Source organism: Ictalurus punctatus, chromosome 18 (assembly GCF_001660625.3).
Source record: "Ictalurus punctatus breed USDA103 chromosome 18, Coco_2.0, whole genome shotgun sequence".
NCBI lineage: Eukaryota > Metazoa > Chordata > Actinopteri > Siluriformes > Ictaluridae > Ictalurus > Ictalurus punctatus.
In genome coordinates, this window is record NC_030433.2 from 1474661 (window position 1) to 1499332 (window position 24672).

A 24672-nucleotide genomic window follows, 5' to 3' on the forward strand; every position below is an offset into this window, starting at 1 on the left:
CGTCATTCATCGACGGAAACAGGCAGCGTTTAAAAAGAAACATGCGGCGAGAGCTTCGTCGTCGTCCATCATGAACACCACCTGCCGAAAAACTTACACTGCTCGACTTAGTAAAAAAAAAAGGACCGGATGGTTCTGAAAAGGTAGCGCCGAATCCGTGTTGAATCCGTGTTGAATCTGTCCGCACAACAGCTTTCCCTCTTTTTAGGTGTTTTCATGGGAATTCACGCTGTACGCCAAAGCCGCCCGGTCTTTTTGCCGCTCAGTGGGCGTGGCCGCGGCGAGTTCCGGCTACCGTGACGTCACGTCGATGTTCCCTATTAAGCGCTAGAAAGAGTGTGACCTCGTTGGCTATCCATAGTAAAGAAACCTGCTCAAATCCAATGGCGAGCCGCGTTCTGCAGCCACAGCACCGCTCCGTTCATCCATAGCGGCCGTGCTGGACGAGCTTCTGCACGACATGCAGCTCCACTGACACTGTAGCTTTCATACCGGACATCGGTTTTATTTATGTCGGATTTGATCTGTATCCGATTGTCATGTAGCGGAGGCCGCAGTGCTGGATGGGAGTGTGTTGCTAGGCGGACAGGGAAAAGCCTCTTTTTACAGTTATTACATTATAACAGGGAGCGTTGAAGCCTCACAGCGGTGTTTCTTCAGATTCTCAACTGTGGATTGTTCACATCTGGAGGTAATTTATTATATATATATATATATATATTATATATAATCACCTTTTATGACCTTAATTTCTCGCTGTGGTTTTCCAGATGTCAGGTGTAGGGTTATTACTGCTGTTATTTATCCATGCAGTCAGTCCAGTGTGTGTGTGTGTGTGTGTGTGTGTGTGTGTGTGTTTATTCATTTATTTATCCAGTTGTGTCTTTATTCAGGCCGTATGCAGATACAAAACATCATTATATGCCCACATGTCTTATCAGTACATAGGGATCCAACATCAATGCTAGTATTGTCATAATGTAGCCATCTTAGCTAGCAGCAAGCCAATTCAAATGTATAGCAATAGGATAAAGAACAAAAACATGTAGTAATCTAAATATCACTATGTAAACATGTACAACATTTTATATATGTTAGTGTATATATTTTGCCTTTGTTGTACAATGATGATATGCTCTTCTGATGAGATGCTCCGGATGATGATGATGATGATGATGAGGAGGATTATTATTATTGTACAGTAAAACATCAAATATAGCATAATATAACAAACATATAACAAATAATATAACAAGTACTGTAGCCAGTTTAGATAGAAGTATAAAGGCAATTAAATATATTATTATTATTATTATTATTATTATTATTATTATACAATAAAACATCAAATATAGCATAATATAACAAACATATAACAAATAATATAACAAGTACTGTAGCCAGTTTAGATAGAAGTATAAAGGCAATTAAATATATTATTATTATTATTATTATTATTATTATTATTATTATACAATAAAACATCAAATATAGCATAATATAACAAACATATAACAAATAATATAACAAGTACTGTAGCCAGTTTAGATAGAAGTATAAAGGCAATTAAATATATTATTATTATTATTATTATACAATAAAACATCAAATATAGCATAATATAATAATATAACAAACATATAACAAATAATATAACAAACAAGTACTGTAGCCAGTTTAGATAGAAATATTAAGGCAATTAAATATATTATTATTATTATTATTATTATTATTATTATTATACAATAAAATGTAAAATATAGCATAATATAATAATATAACAAACATATAACAAATAATATAACAAATACTGTAGCCAGTTTAGGTAGAAGTATAAAGGCAATTAAATATATAAATATTATTATTATTATTATTGTTATTATTATTATTATTATTATTATTATTATTATTATTATTGTTATTGTTATTATTATTATACAATAAAACATCAAATATACCATAATGTAAAAATATAACAAACATTAACATCTAATATATGAGAAGTTGCAAGTACTATATATATATATATATAAATTTATATACTGTTATATTTTATGTTATTAGCCAGGGTATAGTTCACTAAAACTGTATTTTGTCATTTTCACTTCAGCCCTGTGTGTCTGTGTAAAACCGTTCATCACTGTATGAAATAAATAAATGTGTCTGTTAAGTTCAAACTGAAAAGAAATAAAATGGTTGCTGTTACATTCATAGCATATGGAAAGTGTTTTGGTTTGTTTGTTTTTTTTAGCCTAAATAAATTTAGTACTATCATATTCCCGCCGGTATTGTTTACTGTTTGCGCTAGCTTCACTAGCAAAACAACCAGGTTTTGTGGAAGGAATCCTGTCGTGTGTTTGATGCTAACAGTACAGTTGGTCATCAGCTTTACAGTAATTACACGTAAATGAGCTAACATGACAGACAGATGTAAAATGCTAATGCAGCTGTTCTGTGTACTATCATCCAGGACAATGGCAGAAGATTTAGAGAAGACACAAAAAAAACAAACAAAAAATACGACAACAATAAAATAAAGAGTGGCCTGGCAGGGAATATACACAAACCACGTGGTGGAAAACTACTCAGTAATCGGTATCTGTAAAATCCACTCTCGGTCGAACTCTACTGACGTGTGCCAATAATTCTGGAGGGTGCTATGTGTATCATATATATTAGACGATGTATTACATACATATCACTATTATAGTACATAAGGCGGGAAGAAATTTGTTAAAGGCCTCTAAGAGAAGTTGGTTAAATCGGGTCAGTGTTACCTTTGTTTCTGACTCCTGACTCCCGTGTGTGTATGTGTGCTGAGTTTGTTGTGTTGTTTGAAGGATGGATGCAGATGGAGGGGATGGAGGCCTTGAGATTAAAATCGCTTCAGCGGAGCTTTACGACTCGTCCCGGGCAAAAATCGACGCCAACCTACGCTGGCTCTTTGCCAAAGCTTATGGTGAAGGTAAACAGTTTTTTGTGCTCTCTGTCCTTTTTCTCAAGGGGTGCTTGTGTGTGTGTGTGTGTGTGTGTGTGTGTGTGTGTGTGTGTAGGAGAGCGCAAGAGCATGAAAGGAAAGAGCAGGAATGGCATAGAGCTTGTTCCCAGATTGTAAGTCAGCAGTGGTCAGTTGTGTGAGGATTGTACTTGGCTTCATTGTGTGTGTGTGTGTGTGTGTGTGTGTGTGTGTGTGTGTGTGTGTGTGTGTGTGTGTCCGCTTTTCTTTACCTCACATAAAAAACTAACGTTAGCAAGCTAAACATGTAAAAGCAGGGAGGAACTCGATTGACCATCTATTTAGCCCCAGATTCATATTGTTGCCAGGTGTTTTCGCTCTGTTTCTGCACACGATGTATTTTTTTAAAGAAGCCCTCATTTTGATCTTAGGAAGCTTTTAAGCCAACATACTGCTACCAAATAAATAAATAAATAAATAAATAAATAAATAAATAAATACATCAGCAATGAGAAACGAATCGCTATTATTTCTCGTTTTCCCTGAACCACGGGACGGTCGAAACGACACCGTGTTATTTATAAAACATCATTTGATATGTATAAGAAGCGTCCTTATAGTAGGCTAGGTAAAGGCGTGTGTTTTCTTATATAGCACCATCGGGTGTGTGTGGGGTGGTCTCTCACTGCAATTATTCTATGCGTTTGGAAATCTTAACTTGGAACTGTGCAGAAATGAAACGTTTTTAGGCATTATTCGCATCGTTAGAGTGAAACGTTGCCCTATTTATTGTTTAAGACACCTTTAACATTTCATCGTCGCTACCTATCCACCTTTTTCCTGAACGCGGGAGTCTCGCCTGGGTCCTACCGGAAAGCCTGTTATGCGTTTCCGGGCTCTGGGGTTTGTAGCCAAATAAGCGTATGTTCCTAGCTGATAATGTGACGGTAAACGTGTGAAAACGGCTAAACAATGCATATGACTCCATAATGTCGAGTCTTTACAGTGCCTCACCCGTCACAGTTGAATGACAGTTAGATGACGAAGCTATGGCCTGAGGTTAGCTACACTGATTTATTAATAATTCATATAATTGGTTTCTCTGAAGGCGTCGATGTCGAAGAACTCCGAAATGACAAAAGCACCATATAATTACCCGCACGGCAATGAAACAGGCCGGGTTTTGTTCAGGAAACATGGCGACTTTATGTTTTTAGAGCCCAGTCAGAAAGCTAGCCAGGCTAAACACAGCTTGGGTGACTAGCTTGGTAACAGAGGGGGCGGGGCGTTCATATCCTAGATACAGCTCTGGATCGGGGTGAGATTCTGAAGACAAAATGATAAGAGCACACGTATACCTTCTTTGAGGGATATTTTAACTCCCAGGCTGCAAGCCGCGCTCGTTTCCTGTCGTCAAAGTTTAGGCATCGGACGCGAGACATGGACGTTCTTTTCAGGTTGGTGCTCAAACCAAGTATTTTCCAGGAATTTCGAGCGTTTATCGCCGCGCTTGTTGAAGCCAGCGGGTGTGTGTACTTGGCTGGGGATAGATTGTACATCAGAACCCCAACACACACACACACACACGCACACACGCACACACGCATGCATAATCCCCTCCCCGTCATTCATTTCTGGTAAACAAACAGCCTTCCTCTGATTAATCCTCCTCACAGTCTAATTAGATTGGTCGACCTTTGACCCCGTTAACTGAAGCGATTGTCGTACGTTGCAGATGAGGCGCTCTAACTAACTTATCTAGCTTAACATACTACAAGACCGTCTGATAGTAATACAAGTAGCTGCGTTACAAACAAATCTCACCGGCCTTAAAACCTTATATCTAGCTCTTCAGGACAGAAACTCACGGAAGTTAAACCTCAAGGATGTTGAGGTAGTGCCTCAGCTTGGAGAGATCGTAAACCCTTACGATCCCTCACAGGTCTATGTGATAATATTGGCTAGACATCAGGGCTACACTGTTTCCAAACAGATCCAGTGACCATTGATCCGTACTACACTGTGTCCGCTTTTGAGGACGAGGATGTCGCCATAAACAAATGTGTTATTGGTGTTGGAAAACAAGGCTGCTAATTGGCTGCCTTTGCATCATGCGTATTTGTCTAGTTATACTCCATCTTTAGACCCTCGCCATTGTTACCATTTACGAACATGGACATTCCTATGATTACCTTGTCTGCCTGTGTGCTGACCCCCTGCTTTGACCTCTGAGTATTGGATTGCCCTTAAATGAAAACCCATGCTGAGTTCATGTACTCGTGCTCTGCCTCGTTCGCCCGGTTTGCTGGGGTCATTTGCTTTTATAGTTACTCAATACTGTAAGAATCATCTAGACCGTGAGACTAAAATATGTTGCTAATGAGAGTTCGTCATGTGCTTAATCTACTTAGGCGCTTGATTAGCCGATGGTTATAATTAGCATGGAGCTTAGTAAAAATACTCTACCTAAACAGGGGTTTAAGGTGTGTTGCCTGGAGTGGACGTGCTAGAATGATCTTATCGGTGTTGACGTTCAATTTGTCAGGTTTTTCTCGGTGTGCAGAGAACGTTGTTACATTTTAGAGACGTTCCTTTAGCATCGCTGCGACATTTGTAGTTGTATGAGCGTTATCTTTTTGTAATACCTGGGAATGCTGGGAATGTCGCGTAAGCCCCATTGTAAGACACATTAGATGTTTTCAGAACATTGCAGGAATATGAGTTGCTCCATAATGCTGTGGCAGAGCATTGTGGGTAATGCAGTGCTGTTCAGTCTCAGGCTAGTGTTTCTGTGGCTGGATCAGGGGCAGAGGTGGTTGCGTTAAGACTAAAATTTCATCAAAGTGTAGCAATGAAACGTTTACCCTAAGTGTCCATATTATTCATGGTGGAATTCAATATTTTAGCAAATTAAATAGTCAAGTATCTCACTGCAGTATCGCACCGTTCGCCCCCCGAGACAATGTCCTGACGGACACTCGGAGAAACCTGCGTGTCTCTGGGACTCGATGGGATTTTCAAGCACTACGTGTTTTAATGGGATGAAAGATTAACGCTCATTGCACAACAGGTTTTAAACACGCCATTTTGAGCCCCCACCCGAAAGCAGTGCATTTCTGGTAGTGAATGGAGTGTGGGTGAGTGTGAGGAACAACAACAAAAAAAAAACAATCTCAACCTTTATTGGATAATGCACTCTTTATTTGTCCCACCTCCAGATGCATGGCTTCTCCTTATGATGACCGGTAGCTCTATCAAAGTAATGAACAGTAACGAACACGCCTGGCATCTCAAACATATCAAGTGGTTAAGATGTTGGACTACTGATCGGAAGGTCATGAGTTCAAACCCCAACGCCGCCATGCGCCGTCACTCCAAATGCCCTGAACGTAAAATGTAATATCAGCGCCAGTTGGACTCGCTCGTTAGCTGAGTCGCATAATCCAAAACAGTTCTCCACAACAGTATGTCTTCTTATTTTATCTTTGTAAATATTGTAAATGAACCGTAAGTATAAAGTTCGGTTTGATTGTTTGCTTTCATTTCAGAAATGTGTCGTGTATAAGTCTAGCTAGCTGTCGCTTCCTTCTTTATCTAGCAGCTTAGCTGTGTTTTGGCACGAAATGGCAGGCACTGTTAATGTTGGCCTGATTTTAGAAAAGTCTTTTGATGCCCATAGTCATGAAGAGAGACTGAAAACCCGAACAAGACGGCAGACCCGTGCACTCGCTTACTACAGTAAACTAAACCGACTGTGTTTATTATTAGATTAGATTACGTGACGTTATCGGCCATACGAGTCCCAGTGAACGAGCCGTTACCATAGAAACAAACGTATTCGAACGAGCGCATGAATATAAACCTGACGTTCATGCTACATGCTGCATTCTGTAATTTGACGACTTTGTGTATTAGAAGTGTTTTTCTGTATAGAAGATGACTAATACGTTTGCACTGTTCGGTTTCCTTTCTGTTCCTTTCCCTGTGTCTATCCTCTCTTCTCTCTGTTCTCGTCCTACTCTTTCGCTCCTGTGTCTTTTCTCTCCCTTTTCTGACTCTCTCTTGCTCTCTCTCTTTTCAGATCATGTCCCGGATGATTTGAGAGACCCATTCTATGTGGATCAGTATGGTGTTGAGCACATTAAGCCTCCCGTGCTGGAGCTTCTGCTCTCGGCTGAGCTCTACTCGCGCGTGTGTGCCTTCCTCTCGCTGGGCGAGCAGTCGACCACGCGCCACACGCATCACTCGGTCCTGCAGGTGCTCGCCCGTCACTCCATCCATGTCCTGGAGCCTGACGGCACGCCTGTTACACACCACGACCTCATCTCCGCCCCCATCAGGATGGTGAGGGTGTTTGAGTGCTGACCCTTGACCTTTTGCCAAATGGATCTGTGCATAATGATTGGTGTGTGTGTGTGTGTGTGTGTGTGTGTGAGTATGGGAGAACTGGCTGGCCACACGACGACCATCTGCTCACAGCCTGCTGTGTGCGTGTTGCTTTGTGTAATTAGAGCTGCGCGATAGGCAAAATTTTCACTTATACCAATACCGAGCCGAGTAAAACTGTAAACTGTTTAGAGAAGCAGGTCTGAAATCCTGCCTTAAGTTCACGTCTCAGTTCCCCGAGGTAAAGTGGAACAGGAATGAACCGAATATGTTTTTAATGAGCAGATGGTGGAGGGCAGTGTGTGGGTGATATATGGTGGATTAATACGACGTCCTAGAGACTCACACACGTGACTGAAAACCCAGGAAACCATGAACAGAAAGAAAACACATTCACTGAACACGTTTCCTTGATGTTTTGAAAAAAAATTGACATCAAACGTGTGTGTGTGTGTGTGTGTGTGTGTGTGTGTGTACAGAGCTCCCACATCCCTCTGATTGATGCTCTGATGCTGGCATGTACAATGGAGATGATGAGTATAGAGCAGGTGGTATCATGTCTTAAACGCTTCTCCACCTTTTCCCCCACCAAAGAACTGCAGCGGCCCTTCCACATGGAGGAGGCTATGCTCTTCTGGATTAACAAGGTCAGTAATCCTGTGTGTGTGTGTGTGTGTGTGTGTGTGTGTGTGTGTGTGTGTGTGTGTGAACCAGACAGCTTGCAGCTTGCTTATTATATTTTTCTCCTCTGTGGACATTACGATCACATTACATATATCAACAAATGGCTCCTTTTTAATATACAGTTGAATGGCCAAATTACATACAGTCATGTGAAAAAATAAGTACACCCCATGGAAAACCGTTGGCAAACATTTGATCCTCTTTGAAACAGCGCCTATTAATAAAGTCGATACACTCTAGCAATACAATCTAGTCGACACGTTAGCAATGCATGGGTGAAGGTGAAAGTCAGCATTTAATTCTTAAAAAGCAAATCCCTGCTGAATCTCTGTGACATATTTTCTTATATATTCTTCATATTACAGATGAAAGGCAAGACCTTTGTGTACTGAATTAAATTTTTTCTCCCTGCAATTGGTGCAGTTGAATCTCGCTGACCTGAAATCTTCTCCATATTCCTTGGTATGACTCTTGAGTTCTAATCTTCTAAAGTTTGTGTGTGTGTGTGTGTGTGTGTGTGTGTGTTTCAGGTTATTTCAAGAACCAGGGAGATCTGTGAGAAGGAGTTCAAACTGAAACAACAATTGATGGACTCGCCATGTCATCAAAAGGTACAGATGACCAATCACAAGTCACGATTGTAGCATTCACCTAATCATAGACGTCCCCTCGATCGATTCAGGGTCGGTGCGTCCATATAAGCAATCGATGCATTTGTGACCAAACATACCGAAACTATTCTATACATCACATGGTATGTCATTTTTGCGGAGCACACGTTCGGCCTCAGCGTACTTAATGCGATGATGACATCTGCGAGGCTTACGTTGTGAGGTAACCACCTTCGAGAGCTTTGAAGATTGCATACTCGCTCCAGTACAGCAGGTGGCGCTAGTAAACTTTCTTGGCAACTTACAGAACGACAGAAAGAAGTACGTAAACAAATGAAGAGGAAGAACTGTGTATTTGATTCCGTATTTACAAACAAAACACGGTCTCAGGTGGTATGTGAGACCATTAAATAAACTGAGGGTTGAGGAAAGCGAGTTTAGCGTGCTAGCGAAACCTATGCAATGCATTTAAAACCATTTGCGTGTCTTTGTAATGGCTTTACAAAGACTCATCAAGGCGTCTGTGTCCGAAAGCTGCTTCTGAAAGTCGGCCATGTTTGAGTGAGTCGGTTTGGGCATGGCTCGTTTGTAATAAACAGTCACAGGCTTGACCACGTAGTGTGTTCGTCCTTGAAGTTTACCCAGCTGCCACATGCACAACATAGCGAGTGCGTACTGCACGATGTGTGTTTGCTCTTCAATTGTGTCATATTGTTCGTGGAAGCCAACCCAATTCCATCTCCATATGAAGTATATGCACTCCTATACACACACTCGGTTAAGAAATGTGTCAGTCTTCATTCAAGCCACCTCTAGCCTTGCCCCCATCCCTACTGAGCCTGTGGTAGCCTACTGTTGACATGAATCAGCCATGCTTCAACAGTCAGTGATGTTAAGAAGTAGCTGGCTTTGAATCTAGACTCATATACTGTCATGTGACAAATGGCCAGAATGACAAAATAGCATGCTCCTCCCCTGGATTCCCTCGTTCACTGAGTATGGTGACTGTTTTATTTTACCCTGCCCTCTGATCAGATTAAAGCGGTCCTACGCTATTCTAATCTATTCGATGCTGTTCCTGTCCACCTGCTTGATGTTTAACCTTTCACCTTTGACCTTTTTGCTACTGTTCCTGTTTGTCTTCTTTGCCCTGCCCCTTCCTGTTGGATAGTCTCCCTCCAAATGGTACTGGAAGCTCGTGCCTGTAAGTGACATGGCGCCTCCTCTCTGCCTCCTGCATTACACTTGATTGCGTGTCTGTGTGTGTGTGAGTGTGTGGGGCGGGGCAGGGCAGGGAGGTTGGTGTGTTGTTAGTTCTGTAATCATGTAGTCATGGTCCATGTTGCCATAACACATCGCTCATTCAAGCACATGCATTTATCGCTCTGTCTCTCCATCTGTCTGGTGTCTCTGATTTTTTTCTCTCTATCTTTGCCCTATCGTTTTCCTCATTCCGTTCTCTCTCTTTCTTTCTTTTCTTTGTCTGCATGTGCCTGTGTCCTCATCTCTTTTCACCCGCTCTGTCAGCCTGACTTTATGAATGCGTTGGCCCATTGCATGTTGGAGCCAGTGGAGTTTGCTCGTGTGGTACAGTATCCGTTCATTTACTCATCCATCGTTTTATTTATTTACTTACTCATGCCTTGCTGTTATGTTGGGAATATATGCCGCATTGCATTGTGGGGCAGGATTGCCATCTTCTGATTAATATGGTGATAGTTTTTAAAAAAAAATTATTTTATTTCATTTGCATTGATGTATAAGTCTGTGGAGAAAAAAAGAGAGAAAGATCACATAGCAATCACACCGGGATCTAAACAAGTTTAACACATATGACTCAGCAACCAAGCAGGTAAAACGACTTGTGTTGCTCACATGTGTGAAAAAAATAGGACTTTACGTTTTTAAAAACTTGTTAAAACACTAACTATTGTAGGATTACATGTGTATTATACAGTATGTTAAGACATGAAGGTCTACTCTTGTAAGAGGGATGTATGTCCTTAATATTTAATGCTCTGTAAGGGGAGTAAGTGTGTGTGTGTACTTTGATCTCTGTTTCTCGTCACATCCTTAGGTACGTTACCGTAGAGACCATGTGTCCAGTCGTATTCTCCCTCACCTGCCAGTGGTGGAGGATTTGATGAAAGACCTATGTGATGGTGCCGCCTTGCTGACCATCATTCATTACTACTGCCCTGAATACATGAGACTAGAAGGTATACACTCACACAAACACAAACACACACACATCATGAGCCGACTCATGACCATAGATTTTGGTGGGGAAGGCCGATATTATTAATGGCATAGCCTCATAAGAAAATTTCACACTTGTCACACTTGACTTTTGCTATACGCTACTATCTAATGAAATTTCAGAATAAGCCTGTAATAGGCAGTTGAGAGGTGACATAGTCATACAGCATACAGCTCATTTTGAGTGTTTATGTACGTAACTTTGTTCAACTGTGTTTCATACAGCAAGTGTACTCATAAACACGCTGTCTGCACTGTCGTACACTTAGCATTTGTTTGTGGAAATGTATTAGATTTAATTCCGTTTTGGGGTTTTTTTAAGTCATGAAACAAGCTCTGGGCAGGCACAGAGTATATTTGAACTCGCAGAGTTTTGACTAAAAAGATGTGACCCTAGCAAACCTGTCATTAGCTGATCTGTTCGCTGCTCCTCGTCCACTGAAAATGTCCCCAGTGCACTGTGATTCATGCCCCAGTGAGGCTCTATTAGCATTTGTTGCAGTTCCCGTTTTTGACCACTAGGTGCAATAATAACTCTAAATGTAAATGGGGAAGGGCGCATACACCTCCATGATTGCACAACATCTAGAAAGGTGAGCAAATCAGTGGAACACATGCTTATATCTGTCAAATAACAACAAAAAACGAGACAAACGAGGTAATTAATTTGGACTGTTTCTTTCATTTGTCCTCAGATATCTGCTTGAAGGAAGTTTTGTCACTGTCTGACAGTGTGTATAATATTCAGCTCCTAAGTGAGTTTTCCAATGAGTATCTGAACCGCTGTTTGTATCTGCGCACTGAAGACTTACTATATGCTCCAGCAGTGTTAAAGGTAGGAACACACACACACACACACACACTTATGGAGTGTTGCTTACTATAGAAAAATTCTGTAAAACTTTCAAATGAACTTTTACCTCTCATATTCAATGCCTCTACCTTACATTTCCTACATTTACCTCTACTTACATTACTTTTACCGCTAGTAATATTACTTTTTAAATTGAATCATTTCTACCTCACATTCCATACTTTTACCTAACATTCATTACATTTACCTCACATTTACTTTTCTTACCTCACACCCCCTGCTTTTGCCTTTGACATTCACAGTGTTTATCTTTCCCACATTCTTACATTTTTTATTTATTACTTTTACCTCACAGTCACTGAATATAACACTCATTCTTTAGTTAAGTCTTACGTTCACTACTTTTACCTCACAATTCCTTACTTTTACCTTTCACGTCCCTTTCTTTTACCTCACATTCACAACAGGTTTCCTCTCACATTCACTACTTCACCACTCAAAATAAGTACTTTTACCTCATATTCACTATTTTTACCTATCAATCTTTACTTTTACCTGACAGTCTCTAGATATATATCATATTCACTACTTTTAGCTCACATTACCTACTTTTACTTCACATCCATTAAATTTACCTTTCACATTCACTGCTTTTACCTCACAATTCTCTTCTTATACCTCACATTACCTACTTTTACCTGAGATTCTCTACTTTTACTTCACATACACTACTTTACTTCACGTTTAATACTTTCACCTTGTGTTCACTACTTTCACCTCTCACTTTCACTACTTTTACAGCACATTCCCAAGTTTTACCTCAATTTCACAAGGTTTTTCCCCATTCTCTACTTTACCATGCACATTCACTATTTTTAGCTCACAATTCTCAACTTTTACCTCACATTCTTTACATTACCTCACATTTACTACTATCACCTCATATTCACTCATTTTGCCCTTCACATTCTCTGCCTTTACCTCACTTTCACTACTTTCACCTCTCACATTCACACTTTTTACCTCACATTCACTACTTTCGCTAGGTTTCCCCTCAAATTCACGATTTTACCTCACATTCACTACTTTGACCTTGTTTTTATTTCACATCTCACTTTATCTCACATATTTCTTACTCACCTACGCAATGTAAGAACATTCTGTATGTATGTGACCTAGACTTAGAATTACAGTCTAAATGGCAAGTATGGACTCAGTCACAAATTCAAAAAAATTTTCCAATGGCAGCTGTCATGGTTTTTACCATATACACAAATACAGCTATTTTAATTTTGTTCCCTGCAGCACAATGTGATGGTTTACATAGCAGAGCTGTTTTGGTGGTTCGAGGTGATGTCACCAGACTTTGTGAACCCCAAAGATCTACAAGACATCAAAGAAGGTGAGAAACACATGTAGAATGAATTCCTGTACAAAATACATATTGTTTTGTTTGTCGATATAAAATATTTATGCGTTTGTCTACATAAAAATATCAGAATGCTCTTTTTGCACGCAATAATTTCCTGCTATAACAAAAAAAAAAAACATGAAATCTATAACATGATTGTACTAACATTAACATTCACATATGATGACAGCATGATTCCTTTAGGTAATTTCTATCATTCTCATTCAGATTTTTATTTGAACACAAAACCGCTACATGCTCCCAAAAATCTTTTCATGCATATATTTGGGTGGGCAGAAAGGAAATCAGCATGAAAGGCAAAGAACTTCTCTTGATTTTTGCCAGTAAAACAGTTCTACAGAACTCATGGCAGGTCTACAGAACTGTCTGGTTGGTCGATTGACATTTGATTATTGCACTTTGCAGTTAGAGCTTTGGCACAGCCGAAGAGCTCCCGCCCCCACATACCTGTTTCAAACTTCACAAAGCGTAGCTTCTTAAGCTCCTCCCCCTCAGTGGACTCCTTGGCGACAGGCCCTGTTAATGACACCTGTATCAGGTATTACCGCCCCCTGGAGGAATCTGCATCTGGGTAAGTCTCTTGTCTAGCTAGTGTTTCTCTGTGTGCTTATATACAGTGGGGTCCAAAAGTCTGAGACCATATTGAAAATCTGTTTTGTTTTTTTTTATAAACTAGAAACAAACAGAAAGGTCACGCTTTAGATTTGTGATATTAAACTTGTTCACTCCTGTACAAAAGTTCTGATTTTCCGTGAGTCAGATCCCTCCCATTGAAGCACATGTTGATGGACAACACAATGATGGATTTGGTCTAACATGGATCATGTTTTACACAAACTTGTGGAGTCTGGGTCAGCTTGAGTGCGCACTGTCATTAAAGCATAAAGGGGACATACCAAATGCTAAGAAATTCATGTAAATATTTCTAAGATTCTACTTTTCACTCAAGTTCTTGCTAATAATGACATTTCTAATGAAAACCTTTGTGTTAAATTGAAACCGAAGCCTTGTCACTAGTGGCCTCAGACTTCTGGACACCACTGTATGTCTTTTATATGTTTGCTTTGTGTTCTGTACTCCGTGCCTTCTTATGTGTATGTCAAGAATTGATTACTGAGTTGGTAATTGTCTGGCGATTTATTAGGTAAACTCAAGGACACGGGAAGTAGCGGAGCTGAGGGTGCTGCAGCACCCCTCGACTTTTAGGATTCCTTTTGCATGGAAATGCAGTTGCTAAAATAATATTCAATTTAATTGCATTTGCTTTGTATAGTACTTTTTAACCCTGAACAGAGGACAGTAGTAGGTCATTTACCACTTTAACCAGCGCTGTCTCAGTGCTATGCGGAAGCCTAAATCCTGACCGATAGATTTCATGAATGTTATTCCTATGTAGGTTTTACTGCAACCCTTTCTAGGATATTGGAGATAACAGGGAGGTTTGATATTGGCCTATAGAGCTTGAGGTCAGGTTTTTTAATCAGGGGTTTGATAACTGCTAGGACTTAGGTATATAGTGTCGTGGAAATTAGACAACACTCGCAGACTCGTCCTCTGAAGGTAAAAAGGTCTATTACAGAAAGATGGTTAATACAGGATAGAATAAAGCAGGATAGAATAATAATAATGAGAGCACTCTTAAGTGCTTGTGCTGAACCACTACTATATACACTATGACTTCATAAATTTCTAATTCTAAATCATTGACTCCCTTCCATAGGGACAGCAATACACTATAACTTCATAAAATTCAAAATTCTAATTCTAAATACTTGAAGATTCCTACGGTCAGTGGTAAGGCTGCGTCGGTCTTTCACTCTGCACGACAAAGGGCAAACCGCCTGTGCGTCAACACGGACTTCATGGTGAAACCTTTCCACGAGCGTAGTCCGGTTTGCTTGTTGTCCAGAAAAGCTGAAAAGACTCACGCAGCCCAGCCAGGAGACGCCAGATTGTCATAGAAACTAGACAACACTCGCAGACTCGTCCGCTGAAGGTAAAAAGGTTTATTACAGAAAGATGGTTAATACAGGATAGAATAAAGCAGGATAGAATAATGAGAGCACTCTTAAGTGCTTGTGCTGAACCACTGCTATATATATGAACGCAGAGCATGACATCATTCTGTGTCCCGATAAGAAGCAGTTTGAGTATTAAATAAGAATTTAGGATCATTTTTGTTACCTTCTATTACGGTGGAGAATTTTGTTGATCTAGCAGCACTAAGGGCCTTTCTATAGATCAGGAGGCTCTCCTTTCATGCAGTTTGGAATACTGCCAATTTAGCTTGACGGCATTTACGTGCTAATTTTCGAGTTGCCTGTTTTAATGCACGTGTGATTGTTATACCAGGGTGCTAGATATTTTTGTCTCCCAACAGAAAACTTCACCATTCAACTGTCTCAAGCTGTAATGTGCCATATACGCTAGTGTGCTGTGTGAGTTCCTATGACACCCTCCTGCTTTTCCAAAGCGGTGCCAGGGAGGGTGAGAAATTTCTAGCCGAGAGTCACCAAGACACTTTACTTTGAATAACAAAGTGGTTTCCCTGTGTGATGTGCTTGGTGTCCACGATCATCTGGATACAGTATATTTAATTTTGCATGTCAAACCCTTTTGCTTTTCACCTCACTTAATTCCTGTCTAATTCTGAATTCGAAATGATGTGTAATACAGATTCTGTAATTCAGCTCCGGATTTGGGCCTTTTCAAGCGATTGTATGTTGCTTAAAATTCAAGCACCCTCAGGGTAAATGCCTTCCCGTGTCCCTGTGTAAACCTCCAGTTTCACAAAACGAGTCGTAAAGAAGTTCCTGATTCGTTAGTATGCCCGGGCTCTGTTGTAATCATTGTAATTTATCCTAGGACTGTTGCAGATCTTTTTTTTTCTCTGAAGCGTTTACTTTGTGGTAGCTTCCAGATGTAAAGAGCCAAGTAATGATGCAAGTAACTGCAGTATTTCTGTATCTGGTATAGTTTGCATGCACGGTATATATATATAATAGTTTGTGTGTTTATTAAAATTCTTGCAGGCCCAAAGCAAGCACCTCCTACTCGCTCCTTTCACTGAAACAGAGACAACAGAATCCTGTCCAGGGGGAGGACACTACAGGTAACTATGCATTCTTCTTATTTACACAAATTAGGTAAAGTCTTACAAACATATATGCAGTAGGCAGATGTAGAGGGTGTCCTATTTTTATTATTTTTTAAAATGTGTATTTATTTTTATTTAATATTGTGTTATTCTGCTTATATAACAGCGATTTGGCATCACATCATTATTATTCGTAATTTAATCATAATTAAAGATTATAGTTGGTTGTGCAAAGTCCACAAGACGTGTTAGTTCCTGTAATCACTTACATTATAACGATATCTAAACCTTATCTCTATCATTTAGCAAATAATAACCAAGCTATTATAACTTCTTATACCATTGAATTCTCAAACTGGATTGCCCAGGAAGTAAGTGTGCATTATTTCCGTGTAGCACACGACTTGGACAGTACCGATAGTAACAGCTCATCCAAAGGGATTTGTGTGGCAGATGCTGACATAATCTCAGATTATGAATAATGAAATATTAGACCACTGTATCTCAGACTTTTGTGTGTGTGTGTGTGTGTGTGTGTGTGTAGAGTTCAGGAACAGGTCTAGTTCTCTCTCGCGCATGGATAGACACAGTCCTGGATCCCGGCTGGCCTGGATGGAGAGAAAACAAAGGTAAGAGGTCAAAGCCCAGAAATCCATGTAAAGAATACTGGCGTAACATTTGAACTCAACTTATGTTCCAACTTTGAATGCGGTGTCTCTCCATCTCTTTCTTTCTGTAGACCAATTTCTCAGTTGGAGTTGGAGTGGGAGCGTGTGGGTAGTGACAACATCAGCTTAACACGCTCCATCAGCAAAGACAGTTTAGCTTCCAATGTCATCTCTGTAACTCCTCGACACCATGTCAATGGTCAGCCTTCCCCAGAAACAGCACACAACAATGACAGTGAGGTAAAGGATGAGGTGCTTGTGGCCATTATAGGACCCAGGGGAATGGCTGGGTTCAAAGAGCCCCAGCCAGAGAGCTTCTTCCTGGAGCCACTGCAGCCGGCTGTCTTACGACCTAATAAGGAGAAAATCAAAGTGGTCAGTAAACGAGAAGAAAGTGGCGAGGGGCAAATCCAGAGACGAGGAGGGGGACACTCGCCCGTTGACCACACAATAATAAACCAAAGTTTCATGACCGTTGACACTGTGGAACCAGAAAACATCAACTCTGTGCAACCTGGTGGTTTCTTCCTACATGGAAACTGTGAGCTTCCGAGACATGGAAAAGATGAGTGGGTAGGTGGAGCCTCAGAGTCAGAGACTGAGGATGAAGAAGGGGAAGATGATCTAGAAGAGAAAGTGCTTGAAAGCACTCTAATGTGTCAAGGTGAAAAGTTAAAGTGCCGAGGTCACCGACAAGAAGAAGATGAGTCGGCAAAGTTGTGCGAGGATGTGCGAGTGTGTGAGCACGACAAAGATGACAAAGATGGCACCAGTGAACGTTGTAGCCCGTGTCCAAGCTCACTTTCGCAGGCTAGCAGCGTCTCTAGCCGTATGACTAGCTTTGCAGAGCGAAGATTGCACCGCACCACTGTGCATGATGGTTACAGCAGTGCTAGCAGCTCACATGCTACCACTCCTGATGGCTCCGAGAGTGGCACCTTGAGTCCCGACATAAAAGGAGGCGTCGCCTCGGACCTTGTCCACCTGCGACTGCAGCTAGAGGATAAGCGTCGTGCCATTGAGGCTCAGAAGAAGAAGATGGAGGTGCTGGCAGCACGGCAGAGGCTTCAGCTGGGTAAAGCAGCTTTCCTTAATGTGGTTAAGAAGGGGCGCGGCGATACACTGCCACATCTTGCCAAACAGGAATTAGTGGCAATGAACGAGAAAGAACTGACAAAGGATGACACATGCATGGAGGTGTTGAAGGCTAAGAGCAAGGAAACTGAGGAAAACCTGGATAAAGAGTCAAGAAAACTGTGGGAGGATTCAGTTTCACCTGCAGCCGCTTGTGGATTAGAGAGGGATAATCGCATGGGTGAAGGGGCGGATGTGGAGGAAGTGGGTGAAGACTTAGATCTGAGTGATTGTAGCCGCTCAATTGAGCTCTTGAATGACGCGATTGGTACAATCCAGCAGCAGATGATGCAGCTGTCTGTCCAACAGGAGCTGCTCATGAAACAAACCCTGAAGTCTCCACCACAGGAATACATGATGAAACCTCAGTCTCCTGAGGCTAAGCCCCGAGCGTCTATGCAGTTCTTAGAGATGTCCACTGCGACTCGACGACCTCCCAAGTTAAGTTCGTCTCGTAGCACTCGAACCAAACCTTTAGAGCTTAAGCTTAGCAAGGAGAACAGCACTCGAGCAAGTTCAAAAGTTAGTGCCCGGACACCCACTACTGATTCCAGAACACCTACGGACTGCAGGACGCCCCGAGCAGAGAACGACGAAGAGGATGTGGCCAAGGCAACTGGACACGGCCCTGGCAGAGGCGTGGTACGAAATACCACATTCCGTCTCCATGATTCTGGGAACCAAAAGTCTGAGGCTCCAGAGTTGCCCAAACTAGAATCGCCAGCAGTGGAAGAGCAAAGTGTGTCTGGAAAGGAAACCATTGTGGATCAGTGTGAAGAGAAGAAAGCCCAGCTGATCGAGGTGGCCCTGTCTGACCTGGCTGACGCACCTGACTCTGGCGAGCAAAAATCAGGACTAGGATTTTTCTTCAAGGTAACAGTAATAGTGTATCCTCTTGTTTTGTTTTTTATTATATGAAACAAACGCTAACGAGTTTTTAGATTTGAATGTGGTGGGAAAAGTCCAAATTTATAAAAGAAGGTATGATAAAGGGTTGGGGAATCCCGCCTCCTCACCACGTGCATGGATCTTGCATGGTCTCCCCGTGCATTGGGGGCTTCCTCTGGCTACTTCAGTTTCCTCCACGAGTCCAAAGACATGCGCTGTTGGCTGACTGGCATTTCCGAATTGTCCGTAGTGTGTTAACGGGTGTGTGAATGTGTGTGCAGTTGTGCCCTGTGATGAATTGGCACTCTGTCCAGGGCGTTCCTTACCTTGTGCCCCAAGTTTCCTGGGGTAGGATCCAGGCTCCTCCTTGAACCTGTGTAGGATAAGCAAAAAGGATATGGAAAATGGATGGATGGATAGTATAAGAATGGCTGATGTAAATAATTAGTTATAACACAGAGTGCGAGTGTGTTCAAGTCTCTCTGTTGGATTGCTTTGCTGATTAAACACGAATTCTTTGGCACAATACAAAGAGTGCAAAGGTTTTAATTGCAATTAATAATATATATATTAGCGCAAACCAAAGACAGCTTTTCAGGAGAAGCACCTCATACCAACTATGAAGCACGGTGGAGGAAATGTTATGGTTTGGGGTTGCTTTATTGCCTCAGGGACTGTGCAGCTTGCATTCGTTGATTCATGAATTCTATGAATTCTTCATCATATCAAAGAGTTCTTGAAGATAATGTGTCCGAAAGTTGAAGTCAAACTGAGAGGTCCTTTCAACAGGATAACGATCCTAAGCACACGAGCAAATCCACCAAGCAATGGCTCAAGAAGAAGAAACGGAGGGTTATGGTATGGCCTAGTCAAAGCCCGTATTTGAATCCCATTGAAACGTTGTGGGGGGGGATTTGAAACGGGCCGTACATGCAGGAAAACCCTCAAACATCTTGCAGCTGAAAGAAAATTGCATGGAAGAGTGGTCAGAAATTCCAGCAAGCCTGGTGGACAATTACGCAAAACGCCTACACGGAGTTATTTCTGCTAAAGGGGGCAATACTAGCTCCTGAGGCCAAGGGTATTTGCTTGAAGTGTTTGTCCAAACATGTCCAAAAAGCCAAGAATTTCTATGGAATGTGCTTATTTTTTTCACGTGTGTGTGTGTGTGTGCGTATAGGATGATCAGAAGGCAGCGGATGAGCTGGCGAAGAAGCGTGCTGCATTCCTGCTGAAGCAACAGAAGAAGGCAGAGGAGGCACGTCTGCGCAAGCAGCAGTTGGAGGCGGAGTCAGAATTCAAACGAGATGAGGCCAGGTACATTTGTGTTTGTGTCTTCCGTGTGTGAAAGACATCAAGACAACTGGCATTCAAATTCAGTCTGTGTTTGAGTGTCCGCTAAATGCGAATGCAGAGAATAGACACGCAGCGCTGATGATATAATCCTAAATAAGTAAATAAATATGTTACAGGGTTGATTAGTTTTTTTTCTCCAAAAAGTACCTCCTGTTCGCAAATGCCGCTTGTTTTGCATCGTTATTAGATAATACTACTGTAGTTTATATAAACAATAGCAAGTTTAGATTGAAAATACACTTAAAAACGTAGTTGCTAAATCACGGCTAAACATTTTCTTGGTCACTAGCGTACCCGATTGTTAAAAAATGATCATGGACCCTTCCCCGCCTCTACAGTACAGTATGTGTGTGTGTGTGTGTGTGTGTGTGTGTTTATACGTCAGGCGTAAGGCAGAGGAGGAGCGCATGCGTAAGGAGGAGGAAAAGGCACGAAGGGATCTCATCAAGCAGGAATATCTGCGCAGAAAACAACAAGAACTGATGGAAGAACAGGGAGTGGCCAAGCCCCGCCCGCACCGCAGGAGGCCCCGCCCCAAATCAGTCCATCGCGGCCAATCCGGCACCACCACCCGTACGACAGTTTGGCCTCTACGCTGTATATGATACACAATTTACAAAATGGAAAATGATGTGCTTGAGCAATTGTACAGTGTGATTAACAGGTTTTTGATAACGTTTTCATAATTCTCTCTCTCTCTCTCTCTCTCACTCTCTCTCTCTCTGTATTTCTAGCTGTAAGTTTATGTGCTGCTCCATCTGGCTCCTCTCTTTCTCTGGCATCTGCTGTTACTGAAGCAGACAGCGTTACCTCGGGAGGAGGCTCACAGAGGTCGGTGAATGTGTATACAGTATGTGTGTGTATGTGAGAAGGATGCTTGTCATTCCTAAGTACTGTGAGAAAGAGAAAGAAATAAGATGAAGAACATTCATGTGTAGATTGAAATGTGATTGTGATGTGGTAGAAGAACACACCTGATGTGTGTGTGTGTGTGTGTGTGACAGAGGTGGAGGTGATTCACTGGAGTCGTTTCCTATGTTAAGCCGTAATGCTAGCAGGAACATGGAGAGAGACTGGGACAACGGTTCGACAGCTTCCTCCATTGCCTCTACAGCAGAGTACAGCGGTAGACTTCGACACACACACACAGCTGTGCTACACCTCAGTCTAACTCGATCCACAATAACCAAAAAGAAACATGTTGGCTATTTAAGGATTTTAAATAAAAGCTGCAGTTTTTGTACAAATAAATAAATAAATAAATAAATAATCCGTTTTCCTTGTTGGGACCCGCCAAAGGTTCCTATTCTTGTGAGGAGGGGACATTTTGGTCCACAGCAAGATTTAAAAAAACTGATACCCCCGACATACACACACACACTTTGATTAACATGCTTGCTGTTTGCTTGTTTTAGGCCTGAGGTTGTTTAAGGAGCCCAGCGCTAAGTCCAATAAGCTGATCATCCAGAATGCCATTGCCCACTGCTGTCTGGCTGGCAAGGTCAACGAAGCCCAGAAGAATGCTGTGTTAGAGGTGATTCATCTAACTGGAGTAATACACACACACACACACACGATACACGGTTTACGAACGTGCGGCCAGAATTCTCACGAACACTTTCGAAGCTGTACGCGCTCTTGAGGCGGATTATTTTGTGCGTTCGATAAGAAGAGGTACGCAGAAACTATGATGGAAACACATTTACCGGATAGATTCCTCACTGCGCATCAAACAAACTCATGTGACCTTGCCTCATCCAATCACGTGATTGGGTAATCGGCTCCGAAAAAGTACAAATGGCGAAGAGCTGGATGCGTCAGTTTACCTTTAAGTGACGGTTTTGTTCTCTTGAACACGTGCTTCATTCGCAAACGTTTTATGAGGTATTCCATACATTACTTCCTTTCCTCAGTACAAGAAAACATCGAAATTCTTGTCCGTGGTGATTAGATGTATTCTACAGATGCGGGAGATTCTGGATTAGTTTGAAGTAACACTAATGTATGCCTTTAAGGTTGTTGCTTGTTGTTTATTTTAGGAAATCGAGCGGTGTGAGGCCAATCACTTGATGATCCTGTTCCGTGATGGCGGCTGCCAGTTCCGGGCACTTTATGCGTTCATGCCTGACTCTGAGGAGCTGATAAAGCTGTCGGGAACCGGCCCACGCGCCATAACGCGCAAAATGATTGACACACTCTTCAAATACAGCTCGGACCGCAAGCAGTTTACCGTCATCCCGACCAAGACGGTCTCTGCCAGCGTGGACGCCATCACCATCCACAACCACCTGTGGCAGCTCAAACGACACTGCTCCTCCAAGAGGAAATGAAAAACACTTCTTTTTTTTTTTTTCCTTCTTTTTCTTCTCGCATTCCTATTGGCTCCTGAATTAAGCTTCCTTATTGGTCATCTCCTATAAGCTCCTGGGCCAGTGTAGCTCGACTCTCAACGACCCAATCCATAACAGCGTATTGCAGCTCAGGCGTGCCAGCGACTCCAAGAGGAAGTGACGCGCTCTTTTCTCGCGCACCTACAGTATTAGCTCCGGAATCGTGCTTCCTTATTGGCTGTGTCCTATTAGCTACTGCTGCACTCTTCGCTGTCATACCGACTGCAGGTGATGGATTCGGTGTGCATGACGGGCGTGTCTGCGCAGGTGAGCGTCACCGTGAAGCTGAGATTTACGAAATAGAGCCGCGGAACCATGATATCACCGCGCTGCCTTGATTTGCATATGGAACCCTTAACTCCACCCTCACTGGTCACATGACCCTCAAAATATGAGCACACCTGGCATTGAAGGGGTGGGGCATGTCTCTGACAAAGAGTGTCACGACTTGTTTTGTTTTGTTCAGTGTTTTGTTGTTGTTTTTTTTAACCGCATGTGGCACTTTTTCAGTTCGGAAAGAGATGGGTTCGGTTGTACTGTAGTATTATTTCACTTTGAACACTCACACAGATGCACACACACCCGTGCTTGACTTAACACACACTAAAAAGTGTGTGTCTGTGTGTGTTGGGTTTTTTGTTACCTCTACGCTGCTGATTCTTTTTCTCTAATAATGCTCACTATAGCAATGCACTATGACCAGTGCTATGTGCAAAACTGCAAAAGCACATGAAAATGTGTGTGTGTGTGTGTGTGTGTGTGTGTGTGTTTTGGAGTAGTTAGTATGGTTAGATGCTGAAGTGAGGTGAAGGCCTTTGTGGATTACTTTAATCACAATTTAAAAGCTTTTATCATGGGACAGGAATGTATTTGTGTTCGCTGTCTGATTTGTCCTCCACTTCACCCCCTCCTCCATTCAGTGTTAGTCTGTTCTTTTCAGAGGCCACTGACAGTATTGATGTACTTCTGCAATTCTTCACTGAGCAACATGATTGTCATGGAAACTCTCTGGTTATGTTGTGTGTGTGTGTGTGTGTGTGTGTTTGTGTGTGCGTGTGCGTGTGCGTGCGTGTGCGTGCGTGTGTGCGCGTGCAGTTCTTCGTTTAACATAAATGTATAGACTGTAAAGACTTTAGCTTTACTTTTTCTTTTATTACTTTTTCACATATTTATTTTAAAGAGGAGCCCTGATAAATGAATAAATTATTCAAGCAACGTCGGTTTTGTATAAATCCTGTTCTTTTTCATGTATTTGTTTGTTTGTTTGTTTGTTTGTTTGTTTGTTTATTTATTACATCCTTGCAGTGGACATCCCTGTGCAGTGATTGGAGTGAAATTCAAATGGGAAGCGTTTCAATTCATCTTCACGCATAACTCCGGACTGAACCCCAGAACCTTACGAAATCCTTTTATAGTTACTTTTATGCTTATTTGGATTTCCAGGGACAGTATGAAGTGCTTCAAATTTGGGTAAGTAAGATTATGAAGTTAATTTTGTGTGTGTGTGTGGGGGGGGGGGGGGGGGGTCAAATTTTTAACAACAACAAAAAAAAAATGACAGAAAACTATGATTCATTGACGATGGGCCGTTGAATTATTAGATAATAATGCACACCCTGAGGTGTAACCACCTCACTACATTACTACCTCAGGGTGTGCATTATTTTCTAATCTTACAACGGCACATCGTCAGTTATCTCTTACTTAAACTAATATTTTGCTTGTGGATGTTGTTATATTATTTAAAAAATGTGTGGCACAAAATTAACTCCATAAACTCCATACTATATGACACCACTACAGCAACCACTGATGCAGACCAACAAATAATGTTATAGCCTCACTTTAAAAAAAAAAAAAAAAAAGACATACAATAATATATCATGACACGTATGTATGTATGTGTATCTTTTGCCATGCATGCTTCAAACAATACAATGCATTTACGCTTAAGAAGAACTGTCCAGTTTTTTTAAAAGACAGACAAGATATATTTT

At 41.6% G+C, this 24672-nt stretch overlaps 1 protein-coding gene across 1 annotated transcript; it reads left to right on the forward strand.

The window, feature by feature from the left end:
- Nucleotides 1-379: 379 nt before the first annotated feature.
- On the forward strand, nucleotides 380-24187 carry camsap1a (calmodulin regulated spectrin-associated protein 1a). The gene is made up of 18 exons (XM_053687858.1): nucleotides 380-691; nucleotides 2841-2965; nucleotides 7038-7300; nucleotides 7822-7989; nucleotides 8557-8637; nucleotides 10715-10856; nucleotides 11592-11731; nucleotides 13016-13112; nucleotides 13548-13713; nucleotides 16175-16254; nucleotides 16784-16868; nucleotides 16979-18914; nucleotides 20110-20246; nucleotides 20671-20858; nucleotides 21020-21116; nucleotides 21290-21411; nucleotides 21701-21819; nucleotides 22325-24187. The coding sequence occupies exons 2-18, from the start codon at nucleotides 2842-2844 to the stop codon at nucleotides 22613-22615; spliced, it is 4236 nt and encodes a 1411-aa protein (XP_053543833.1). The 5' UTR covers nucleotides 380-691; nucleotide 2841; the 3' UTR covers nucleotides 22616-24187.
- The last annotated feature ends 485 nt before the right edge of the window (nucleotides 24188-24672 follow it).